We start from the raw sequence: 13,455 nt of genomic DNA on the forward strand, positions 1-13,455 counted from the left end.
GTTGTAGCCCATATCCCAGATACTCCAGTTTGTGGTGGCTCTTGACGCACTGACTCCAGCCTCAGTCCACTCCTTGTGAATGTCCCCCAAATTCTTGAATGGGATGTGCTTCACAATCCTCTCAAAGCTGTGGTTATCCCTGTTGCTTGTGCAACTTTTTCTGCCACGTTTTTTCCTTCCACTCAATTTTCCATTAATATGCTTGGACACAGCACTCAGTGAACAGCCAGCTTCTTTAGCAATGACCTTTTGTGGCTTACTCTCCTTGTGAAGGGTGTCAATGACTGTCTTCTGGACAATTGTCAAGTCAGCAGTCTTCCTCATGATCGTGTGGCCTACTGAACCAGACTGAGAGACCATTTAAAGGCTCAGGACACCTTTGCAGGTGTTTTGGGTTAATTAGCTGAGTGGTGTGTGACCCCATGAGTCTTCAATATTGAGCCTCTTCACAATATTCTAATTTTCCGAGTTACTGAATTTAGAGCTTTCATTACCTGTAGGCCATAATCAGCAAAATGAAAAGAAATAAATGCTTGAAATATATCATTCTGCATGTAATGAATCTATATTTGAGTTTTACATTTTCAATTGAATTACTGAAATAAATGAAGTTTTCGATGATATTCTAATTTATTGAGATGCACCTGTACATGCCAACAATTAGGACTGAAAAAAATGCAAGAGTAACGTCTTGAACTTGTCAACTATGATATATTCTCGGGCTTGTATTGCAGTTTGTCTCCTGTGTGTTTGTCATTCCTGCCAGCTCTTGTAATTTGGGGATCCCTTTAGTGCTCCACTGTTGGCAGAACATTGAAATCTTTTTTTGGAATTATGTAATATATAATGAAGTAGCTATGAAGAATGCCATTACTTATATATTCTGACCAGCGTCACACAAGCCAGCCACTTTTCGTGACCCCACTTAGTTGCAGAGTGTGACAGATTACTGTAGTTATGCTCTCATTGGTCCCTATGAATGCTGATTCCCTTTAAAGCAGTGTGGACCAATGCTGCTTCCCATCAAACAAACCCTGCTGGAAACTGAAGTCCTCCCAGTAGTGTGGCATTAGGTTGATCATAAGATCGGGTTTGTTTATTGGAGAACAATACAGTACACTGTAACATCATAACCTAAGAGCCTAACAAAACCATGCCTCACAATGACCACATCCTGAACACTGGCAGTATGACAATATCAGAAACTGAAACATCATTTTTCATCATAACTGAGGTGACGCCCGTACAGGCAAACACTAACACTCATGTGTGGCCCTGATTTTATTTGTTGCCTATCAAAGTCTCCTCACTCTTCCTCAAATTCTTTCACTTTAAAGTGAGTCACTCGTTCAATTTTTAAAGCCCTTGTAGACCACCGCCTTCTGGAGTTGCCTGCCAAATGTTTTCTTCACTCAGCTGCAATTTTTTCTCGTAAACTCAACATTGAGCCTTGAGTGACTTATAACTCTATAACATGTTTTCTGATTTATTTTAAGAGACCCTACACAATACCGATTCGCAGGGATTTCAGAAGTGGATGGGGGTCCCTGCATTTTGCACCTTGGTAGCACATTGTTTTCATGCTGCTGCTACTTTAAGTTGGCTGTGTGTATTGTTACTTTGCTACCCTTTCTCCAAGTATGTCACCATCTGGCCTGCATACTATGGAAGACTATGTTGTCCTCTCTTTATGATAAAGTAAAACTTATGGCTACATTCGATAGAAACCTATGGATTTCTGTCTTGTAATGAAAAATGAAATTTTCTGGGTATATACAAAGTTTAAGAAATTTAACTATGTCTTAGGATGTAAAATAACTGAAAATGGCATTTATAAAGCATATACGTTAATACATTATATTACACACTTCACAATACCCCTTTACATTCATATGTATCATTCAGGGTAATTAGTTTTTAAAAAAAATTGTGATATTTAATAGCTATAGATATAAGGCTTGTTACAAAACAAAATCTTTTTTTAATGTAATCTCTCTATTATAAAAAAAAAATCCTGGGAGGGAGACTAGGGAGACGAGACATGATCTTCTTGGAAGACAATTTGACGTCCCATGAGAGACACTTTAACATCACGAGAGAGAAGGCAGTGAGACAACATTTAAAACAAGTTCATGGACATCTAACCAAGCAGCTGTTGGAATGCTTTTGGCAGACAGACATCATGTGCTACCAGCTCTTAAAACAACAACAAGCGACAAGCAGAACACGCAGCTTGCCAGTAGCAGCAGCAACAAGCCAGCAGATGATCCGACTGCAACTCCTTAGTGTGCATTCAACCCCCCCAAATTTCACAACATGAGTGGCAGAGAAGCGAAATGGCAAAAGGGCAGCTGCTGTACAGGCTTTGAAATGATCAACGCAAAGCGGGACAAACAGAACACGCAGCTCGCCAGCAGCAGAAAGACAGCAGATGATCCGATGGCATCTCCTGAGTGTGCATTCAGCCGCACCCCCTTCACAACACGAGCAGCGTTACACATCCTGCGAGAAAGATTTAGCCACGGCCGGGGCCAGAAATAAAGGACATTGTATTATTTTTACAAAAGTTTTAAAGTAAAAGTGAAAATAATGGATATGTAACAATTCCCATGAAAATAATAATATCTTTAAATTGTGTATCTAGTAAACCAAACCCTGGGGTGGGCGAGCGAAGCGAACAGGGGGTAGAGCCCCCTAGCATAAAAAAAAGTGCAAAATGATAATACTTTTTTCAGGAGTCTTGCTATTTGAAATTCTAAATTAAGTATTTTTACTAAATAACTGTTAAAGTTATGAACCACATGTTATATTCTATAGTCTGATATATAGTACATGTCACTGAACATAGTAGAAACCCATCTAACTTAGTATAAAATCAAACAATAACCTTTTTCAAGACTCTTCTACTTTCCTATGATAATTATTGCTAATAGTACAATTAATCAAATATTAACAGAGTTACATAGCTGATCTTAATAGATGCCTAAAATAAAGCTTTACTTCTGAGGTAAAGACTGAAATAAAATCCAGAATGCAAGTCCTCAGGTTTATGGAAAAGAAGGGTTCAAAATGGTGACACGTTGTTCATCCTCAGGTAAAACAAAACTATTTTAGGTGCATTTAGATGCAAAACGTTTTAAATCTGCACACAGTTTGGTGTTTTCAGGAATACATGCTTTCATCTGTTGTCCATCTGACCAACTCTGCCGGTTATACTAACAGACAATCAGCCTTTACCTCACAGAGCGCTGTTTATAGAGAGCAGCATGCTGAAGTGATATTTATGAGTAAGTTAAGGGAATGTACCTCACATCTTCTTTCCTTTGAATTGTCAAGTAGACCTCATAAATTTTCCCACGCGGAATAGCTTCAGGAGGTATGAGAAGGCTGACTCCTAAACAGAAGACAGCATATTAGTTTTGAAAATAGCCTTCAGTTGCCTAACCATGACTTTAATGAAATACATCCAAATTTAAATATTTCTAGTTTTCTTACCTTGATATACCTATATGTGCATAGGACCTCACTTTGGGTTAGATTGTTAAACAGTGTGATGTTGGCTAATTCTAATCCTAGCACAATAGAAGATGTGCCTTAGCCAATTCAAGTGTATTTTTAGAAGAGACTAAAGAGTAAAACAAGCTCTGGCCTCATAAGTAAGCATGACAGGTCTGTTTGGGAATAAGTGCTTAGTATACAGGGCCAATTCTGGCAGCGAGTTGTAATGTACTTTAGTGAAGAGAAAAACATATGAATAACAATGATTATCACCTTAGGACATCCACATAATGCAGGTTTAGAAACTTCAGTTATACCAAAAGAATAGAGAAAAACAAATTATCATTCAAGATAACATGATGCTAAACAGTGGAAAAGGGAGACTCTATAGTGTGGTAAAATGAGCAAGAAAATGATATTAGATTAGATTAGAAGATTAGATAGGTAGATGGATAGATAGATGGATGGATGGATGGCAGGATTTTTATTATTTTTTAAATTAACCTTTATTTACAGTTATTTAACAGACAAGCTGCATTACCATACATAGAAGCAATTACAAAGCAATGGAAGTTTGCCCAACCAGTCTACATGTGTTTTGTGGACTTGGAAAAGGTGTTCGACCGTGTCCCTCAAGGAATCCTGTGAGAGGAGTATGGGGTACCGGACCCCTTGATAAGGGGTGTTAGGTCCCTGTACAACCGGTGTCAGAGCTTGGTTCGCATTGCTGGAAGTAAGTCGAACCCGTTTCTACTGAGAGTTGGACTCCGCCAGGGCTGCCCTTTGTCACCGATTCTGTTCATAACTTTTATGGACAGAATTTCTAGGCACAGCCAGGGTGTTGAGGGGGTCCGATTTGGTGGACTCAGGATTGGGTCACTGCTTTTTGCAGATGATGTTGTCCTGTTTGCTTCATCAGGCCGTGATCTTCAACTCTTTCTGGATCGGTTCGCAGCTGAGTGTGAAGCGGCTGGGAAGGGATTCAGCACCTGCAAATCCGAGACCATGGTCCTCAGCCGGAAAAGGGTGGAGTGACCTCTCAGGGTTGGGAGCGAGATCCTGCCCCAAGTGGAGGAGTTCAAGTATCTCGGGGTCTTATTCACGAGTGAGGGAAAAATGGAGTGTGAGATCGACAGGCGGATTGGTGCGGCATCCGCAGTGATGCAGGCTCTGCGTCAGTCTGTCGTGGTGATAAAGGAGCTGAGCCGTAAGGCAAAACTCTCAATTTACCAGTCAATCTACGTTCTTACCCTCACCTATGTTCATGAGCTATAGGTAGTAACCGAAAGAATGAGATTGCGAATACAAGTGGCTGAAATGAGTTTACTCCAGCGGGTGTCTGGGCTTTCCCTTAAAGATAGGGTGAGAAGCTCAGTCATCCGTGACGAGCTCAGAGTAGAACCGCTACTCCTCCGCATCGAGAGGAGTCAGATGAGTTGGCTCGGGCATCTGATCAGGATGCCTCCTGGATGCCTCCCTGGTGAGGTGTTCCGGGCACGTCCAACCGGGAGGAGGCCCCGGTGAAGACCCAGGACATGCTGGAGGGACTATGTCTCCCGGTTGGCCTGGGAATGCCTCGGGATTCCCCCGGAAGAGCTAGAAGAAGTGACCAAGGAGAGGGAAGTCTGGAAATCTCTGCTCAAGCTGCTGCCCCTGCGACCTGATCTTGGATAAACGGAAGAGGATGGGTGGATGGACGGCTGGATAGAAGCAATTACAGAATAATATCTGTTTGATAGATAGATAGATAGATAGATAGATAGATAGATAGATAGATAGATAGATAGATAGATAGATAGATAGATAGATAGATAGATAGATAAGCCAGGTTCCATCTATGTAGGTTGCTTATATTTGGCAGTAGCTAGGGACTCCCCAGTACCCCCTACACCCACAAAATTTTGAATGAAACATAGACCATGGTATTCTCCTTGATAAATGGAAATCTGTGCAAAATTTGGCCAAGGCAGGTTTAGCTGTGTGAATTTACATTGCAGATCAACAAACACACAAGCCCAATTCAGATGTTTATATTAGATGTGTAAAGAACTTCTCATGCAGAATGATATTCATGTAAGAGGAAATAGAAACATATATGCATTCAGTAAGGACAACAGTCTGAATGACACTATTGTTGGTATTCACAAAGTTTGCTGCTTCAATGTTTTTAGATCTTTTTTTCAGATGTTTCTAATGTAATAATGGGCTGCCATCAGTCAGGATTCGGCCCAGAAGTTGATTGACAGCATGCCAGGACGAGTTGCAGAGGTCTTGAAAAAGAAGGGTCAACACTGCAAATATTGCTTCTTTGCATAAACTTAATGTAATTGTCAATAAAAGCCTTTGAAACTTATGTAATTCTTGTAATTATACTTCAGAATACCTTAGAAACATCTGACATAAAAATCTAAAAACACTGAAGCAGGAAACTTTGTTAAAACCAATACTTGTGTCATTCTCAAAACCTTTGGCATCGACTGTATATCTGGACAGCTCCATATGAAAAGTTCCCATATTTTGCTGTTCCCTATGTTTGGCATCCCAGCATGCTTAATAAAACATCAAACCTTAAGTAAATAGGCATAACTTTAAACAAAAGACTGCTGAATGTATCCACCATGCTTGACACATATTGCACTCCTTTCAAAAAGTCGTGTCACTAAATCTCTGTGAATGCTCAGCACCAAGGCTGGCACATCTGACATTTCCACGACTTGTATTCTGAATATTTTATGACACATCATCTGAAGACATTCAAAAATGTATGGCAGGCTCTTTTCATTTGGTGGCATTAAACATACTTGGAAAATAGGCAGTTTAAGGAAAAAAAAAGTAAAGGCCCGTCATGGTGAATACAGTCAAACGGTCTTTTACTAATGCATCGGCATTACTCGTCTGAAACTGCATAAATGCCCCCCTAGCTTGACACATATTTCAGGATTCTGCATTTTTGAAATGCAAAGTAATATTGCCACATACTTTCCAGCAGTACTTCTGAAATATATTCCTGAATTAAAGCTTTTAAAATGTGAACATGATATATATGTTAAGACCTCAGAAACTATTTATGTAAATTTTACCAAGTAGGATAAAGAAGCGAGTGAATGAAAAGGTGACATTCCCTTTACCTGTGTGTACTGTGTGTTGACTTCTCCGTAAATATTAAAGTCAAATTAATATACAAACTTAATGCTGCTCGTTCTCACATTATTCTGCCAGATTTGTGAATACCTAGCATGGCCGGCATGGTGATCTTCTTAGTTCATGGCTAAATGTCCTTGCCGATAGGTTGCTATAGCACTCGATAATTTCAGCTGTTGACACAAGACACAGCTTGTAGCTAAATTCATGACCCCAAGAATTAAAGCCGAAGACACGTCAGAAAAATTAATCTCTCACCGACAATGTGGAAGATATTTTTTCTACCCCCTTACCTATTATGTAACTTATTTAAATGTTTCATATAACTTAATTAGAATTAGCCTGTAGAGCATGACTGCACTGGTGAATGGATTAAAACTCACATTTTAAAGTTGCTTTTTCTGGTAATGGTGTGAGTGCATAGCCAGTGGAGTGGCATTAAAAGAAAAAAGCAGTTTGATGCTTGTCGGGCTATAATGGGCCTGGACCTCCCTGCCACCAAGATGGTGAAGAATGTTAATCAAACAATAGAGCGTCAGCTTTAAAATATCCATCCTCACTCAGATTTGATTCTGTGATAAATGAACTGTTACCTGTGTTTGGGATGGTCAGTCTGCCGCCAAGAAAATTGAAGGTACCATAGGATGTGTTGGCAGTGTCTCTGGGAAGTGATTTAAAGTAGGTCTGAGTGGAGAGTCGCGTCATGAAATCGGCTGGATCCGTCGTCAGTTTGCCATTGTGGAGAGTATGTCGTCCATTCTCCAGGGGATCCAGCAAAGGCCCATTGGTCACCGTGAACTTGTTGTTGGCATCGTGACGAGAGCGCAGGCTGCCCTGGTAGCTGGTAGTAGTAGTGGTGAGGTCTGGCTGGATGGTAAGCAAATGGGAGTTCTCTATTAGAACAAAAACAGACAGGTCTCGGTGAAAATCTTCAAAAGTTTTCGCAAGGTAAACCTGGCAGAGGCTCATCTATCAGAGATGGTGTCATTTACACCACCTAGTGGACATGCTCCTGTTTATAAGAAAACAAAAATAAAATGGCTATGGGCACAGAACATTTAAAAAACACTCTTCAATACAACCACACACTTTCAGATCCAGTGATGGGGAATGTTACTTTTAAAAGCAACTTAGTTATATTACTCATTACTTACAAAAAAAGTAACTAAACAAAGGATATAGTTACCTATTATAAAATGCAAATGTGTTACAAACAGTACTCTATCTTTCGAGTCTCACATTAATAACATCACCCGGTCTGCTTATTTCCACCTACGTAATATTAATCGCATCCGCCCCTCCTTTACTCCTCATACCACTGCCATTCTTGTTCACAGTATTGTTACTTCTCGTCTGGGCTATTGCAATTCACTCCTCTTTGATCTCTCTAATGAATCTCTCCATAAGCTTCAGCTAGTCCAGAATTCTGCAGCTTGCATCATTACTCAGACCTCATCTATTCACCATATTACTCCGTTCTTGCAGCAGCTTCATTGGCTCCCGATTTAATTTCAAATTGATTTTAAAATTTTGCTATTAACATTTAAGGCCATTCATAACTTCGCCCCTCCATATCTGCCTGACCTTCTTCATGTTGCCATTCCCTCCCGTAACCTTAGATCCTCTTCCTTCATCCACCTGACCGTCTAACCTCCATGGGGAGCAGAGTATTCTGCTGTTCTGCTCCCAAGCTCAAGAAATTCATTACCTACTGAGCTCAGAAATATCAAATCATTTTTAACCTTTAAATGTAAACTTTAAACGCATCTGTTTAAAATGGCTTTTTCTTTATGATTACAGTGGCTTTGTTTGGTTTTAATTTTTATATCTTCTGTTTTTTTTCTGCTGTTTTAAGTTGTTTATAACGTGTATTTTGATTTATTTATTTACTAACGACTGGAAGCCCGATCGAATCGGGCTACAAATTGTACGTTTGTGAAATCAATACTTTCACTGCAAAGAAGTATTTTGTTTTTTTAAGTCCTTGACATTATTTTGTTATCATGGCATGATTTGTGCTTAAAATAGACCTTTTCGGCCGATGTAATGAAGAGCTTCCTGTTTAAATGGGGCTGCAAGACGTGATCTCAGGTTTTCGGCGCACCTCATTTGATTTTTTTCTGGCAAACAAATTTTCAAAACAAACCGTATTTTACGACTCTAATCAGAGTCGGAGTAATAATTATGTTGGCGTGGCGAATCATGTCCTGCTAGTCCCTGACTGGTGCATGGTTGATTAACGTCAACCACAATTCGCCCTCAATAATATCTGTGTGATTGCACATGGCAAAGCCGTGCCACTGAGCATTTTCAAGCCACAAGGCACGGGCTGCTGTTTCTTTCAACCCGTGTTGCATTTGCGGCTGCTCGAGCTTCTTCAGTCACTTGTGCACAGCTGGCACAATTTCTTTCAGCGTTAGTAGCATTCTGTAGCGCACATTCTTCATCTGTCCATTGTGTCCGATTTGCACGATTTGTGTTAGTAGCATTTGTAGCCGCACGGTGCTCATCCGTTTGTTGTGCACGTTGTGTATGTCTGGTCACATTAGCAAGTCTACATTTCTTGTCAGTCATATGACTTTGTTTCCTACGCATCCTTTCTGCGGCCGCTGGTCTTCTCATTCACTCATTTTAGATCTGAGATCTGCTAAAATTTAAGCAATGAACGTTGTTAATACCTAGCCATCATTATGCCGTTTGCCCATAGATATCAGAAGGATGGATGCCAAATTGTATGGTTCTAACTTGTATTGAGTCTAGGTATTGATGCGAACACCATACATACGGATAGTATCAAATTATATATAAGGATTGTTTGTTCGTTGTCCTTGAGTACTCAGAAAGGCACCTTGTATAAATAAAATGTATTATTATCATTACTTTTGTGTTACTTTTTCTACTTTAGTATGAAAAACTGCACATTTCAGTGACCGATATTTGTTATTTAATCCTAATCCCATATATGAAATCGACCAGGAAAACAAACACATGTAATCATTTTTTTGTGTTTTATAAATTGTGGAAGTTCAGCCCCCTAATACAGAAAGACAGACATGAAATGTCCAAAACACACACAGTTTAATATTCATTTCCTTTTTTACGACACCACACAATGCCTAAATCAGCCACACATTACTCAGTCCCTTCTTTCCTTCCAACTTTTCTGTCAGCTCAACTCCTCCACACACAAGCTCCGTCCTCTTCCTCCCAACTCCGGCTCCCTGAATGGAGTGAGACCCTTTCATAGTGCACCCCGATTAACCTCCAGCAGCACTTCCGGGTGTGACAGAAGCGCTGCTCATGAATCCAGCTCCTTTTCAGGCAGCACTTCCGGGTGTTGCGGAAGTCCTGCAGATCTTGTTTCTGGAGCTGTCCAGGCACCCACTGGCGGTGGCCACGGACCCCAACAGGTCTGAGCTTCTCAGCCCCAAGCCCGTGGCCCTGATGCAACCCAGGGGGGCTGCCCTCTCATGTCCTAGGATATAAATTGCCCTTCTCCTAGTTCTCTGCTTCTTAGGGCACGATCCACGACCATCCATCACAAAATGCATTTAGTCCTTGTTGTCCATCCATTTTTTTCCATCCTCAATGTAAACCCCCAAATTTGTGCGGTTTCAACACTGGCTGCTGCATCACTCGATCACACTGTTTCAAACTATGTATAGCAAATAGCTGGAGGGAAAACCAAACTGACACAGTATTAATAGGTTTCGGTTACTGGAGTGTGTGCAGCACTCTTTTCTGATTGGCTGTGTGATTAAGCCCCACAAAGTATTTCATCCAACACATTCGCTTCTTGCCTTTCACCCAGTGCAGCTGTGATGATCACTGGCTCGTTGTAACCCTAAATTGGGACATTCAATTTACCTCTCGACACATGCAGGGTCAAATGTATGTTTTAAACGTTTGTTAAGTTTTTGTTACCTGGTTGCATGCTACATATATGTGTAACCCCTCCCTCACAAGCTGTCGACAGACGAGCCCGCCTGTACACAATGTTACAACTCCAGCAGGTGGCATCTTTGCTAAAAAAAGCAGTACTTTTTTTAAGTGTTGAGTTTCCATAGTAACATAGTAAATGCAGTAAAATAAGTATCGCATTTGGTTACTTGTCACCTTAAAAATAATTCTGAATATGTAAAGCATGTTATTTTTAACGCATTACCCCCTGTAAGAGCCAATCTTAGAATGTTTAAAGTTAATGTTAGAGTTGCTTATTTGCAATAGTTTAATATCAGTTTCCTAATTACTTAGAATATGGTATAGTCTTTTACACCCTGCAAGTTAATATGAAATAGAACTTTCTTAGCTATTATCTGTATACAGTGTGTTAATTAAGCCAGGTAGGAAATAGTCTTGTTGCTAGCATAGACTGTTAGATAAGTTTGCAAAAAGTAGGTGAGCATACAGCTTTCTGACCATTTTGATGTGAAAATTTGAAAGTACAACTGTATGAGCAGACTTAGAAAAACATGAAACATGATAAGGAAGCCTTAAACAGAACTTTCTTTAAGCAATAACTTTTCTTTTCTTAAAATTTTTCTTTATTTTTCTGTGGATTGTTTTGCTCTGAAAGTTTGCTAAAACGTTTAAAATGAGGGTATTTGGTCTTTGGGAAATTTTAAATTTGTCACACTAGAGCCAGAACTGTCCTATGAAGCAAACTAAAAGCTGCAGAGCTTTGGTAATTTGAGACAAACGCAGCTACACCCCAAATGTCGTTCAGATCCCAATTGCAGACAAATCTTTCAATGGCCTCAAAACAGTGACACATTATAGATAATGATGCTAAAAGGACAAACGACACGGACTCCACTCCAGACTCCGGAGTCTTACATTCTTACATAACTAGACAGCCTAACAAATTTACAATTTGGCTGACTTTTCACTTTAGGAAAAAAGCTTACTGACTTTAAGGTGAAAGGCTTGCAACCCAATTACAAAAGACATCTTTGGGAGAAAGGGTGACACCGGTGGAAGGAGAACAAGATAGAAGTCTTAGGGTTCAACAGTGGAACATGAAGATGATGAAGATATCATATTGACATTCACAGGATGGCCGACTTGGCATCTGACACTGTAGGGCTACAACTGATGGCATGACTTTTGTGGGCTTTGCAAGTAATATAAAGAGGAAAAGCACAGTGTCAAGACTGCTTTGGCATACTGTGGAATGACAGACATATTTTAAAAGCCTGTTTTAGTATTTCTTTGACAGGTCTGTCAGACATCACATCTAAAAAATAATGACTGTTTACTGACGCACTACTACTGCCTTTCTTCTTTTGTCAACTGGGTTAAATCAATAGCAATGGCAATAAGCACTGGCCTTTTTTGTTTTTAAAAACAAAATCAATATGTCTAAAAGAACAATAGATGAATGTGCAAGATAAAAATAAGGTAAGAAACAAAACAGACCTTGCCATTGCAATAGAAAATGTGAGAAGAGACGTCATTTTGAAAAACGATAGATTTAAAAAACATGATTACTTAGATTTCTACCAGTACAGCTAGTAACCCTATAAATCCATGAACCTGTGTGTTAAGTATGTACATGTATGAGGTGGTGCCCACTGCAACCAGTCCCTCTGCTTCTGTCCCTGCTGCTATATTTAAATGTTAAAAAAAAACCTGCTCAATCCTGATGAGAAGTGCAGGGCCTAAAGCTATCCTAGTAACATCATGTGCAAAGCAGCTCTTCATGGGAGCCAGCCTGTTAAAGGGCTTGCTCAAGCAAAAATGCTTACTTACGTCGTTCGGACATAGGTGAAAAACCAAAGTAACACGTAAGAAACAAAAATTGAAAAGTTTTTTGAATTATTTAAAAATTACAAACCAGAGAAGTGGACCAGAGTAATAATATAAGCAAACAGTGATTATCTTTGTTATGGCTTCATTGCAAATTACACAACTCCAGTACTGGAACAGAGCAGATGTGTTTGTAAAGGGATCTGGAGATGAAGTGTCACCCTATTTAGGCCAAAGTTCATTAATGAGAAATCACACTAACCAATAGTCTCAATCAGTACACAAAGCATCATAATTAGGAGCTGAAAGTACAAGTTAATTAATTAATAGATAGATAGATAGATAGATAGATAGATAGATAGATAGATAGATAGATAGTGTCACAATGTGCACATGGGAAACAGCTAAAGGGCCTAAACAATAGTAATTCTACACCAGACCAGTGGGTGGCGGAGTGTGCTAACTGTTTCAGTCTCATGCAGACCATTCGCGGGAATTCCCCCTTGATTCCGGCACCACTGACCACATCGGTTCTGGTTCTGGCACCGACGATGATGTCACTTCCGGTCACGAAGATGTCACTTCAGGTTCCAGCGCCAATGATGACACCACTTCTGGTCAAAAAGACATCACTTCAGGTCCCAGCGCCAATGATGATGTCACTTACGGTCACAAAGATGTTACTTCCGGTTCCGGCACCAGTGATGTCACTTCCCCTATTCTTGCTTAAAAATGGCCATTGTGTCTCATGGCCAGTCAGTTCTGTTTTGGACTCTGTTCTATGCACATTGTGCTTATTTCAAATCAACTTTTACAGCCAGGAAAACAATATACGGGTGGGTGCGCCAAACCTTTATGATTTCTATGACTCATTCTTATGACGATAGATAGATAGATAGATAGATAGATAGATAGATAGATAGATAGATAGATAGATAGATAGATAGATAGATAGATAGATAGATAGATAGACACACTATGAAACAGAAAGGAAACTTCTGGCTTGGCAGTCCCAGTCCCAGCTGTTGGTATAAGAAGCCTCAGTGGTGTTTCTTGACACACATCTAA

At 39.9% G+C, this 13,455-nt stretch overlaps 1 protein-coding gene across 1 annotated transcript in view; it reads right to left on the bottom strand.

Annotated features, from left to right (window-relative positions):
- The window catches only part of unc5a (unc-5 netrin receptor A), an 863,267-nt gene that overhangs the window by 82,816 nt on the left and 766,996 nt on the right, over positions 1-13,455 (bottom strand). Inside the window, exons 7-8 of the mRNA XM_039774735.1 lie at positions 7,233-7,532; positions 3,307-3,394 (exon numbers count right to left, since the gene is read on the bottom strand). Coding sequence (XP_039630669.1) covers positions 3,307-3,394; positions 7,233-7,532 — 388 coding nt within the window. The remainder of the gene's footprint in view (positions 1-3,306; positions 3,395-7,232; positions 7,533-13,455) is intronic.

The sequence above is a fragment of the Polypterus senegalus genome, chromosome 13 (genome assembly GCF_016835505.1).
Source record: "Polypterus senegalus isolate Bchr_013 chromosome 13, ASM1683550v1, whole genome shotgun sequence".
Classification (NCBI taxonomy): domain Eukaryota; kingdom Metazoa; phylum Chordata; class Cladistia; order Polypteriformes; family Polypteridae; genus Polypterus; species Polypterus senegalus.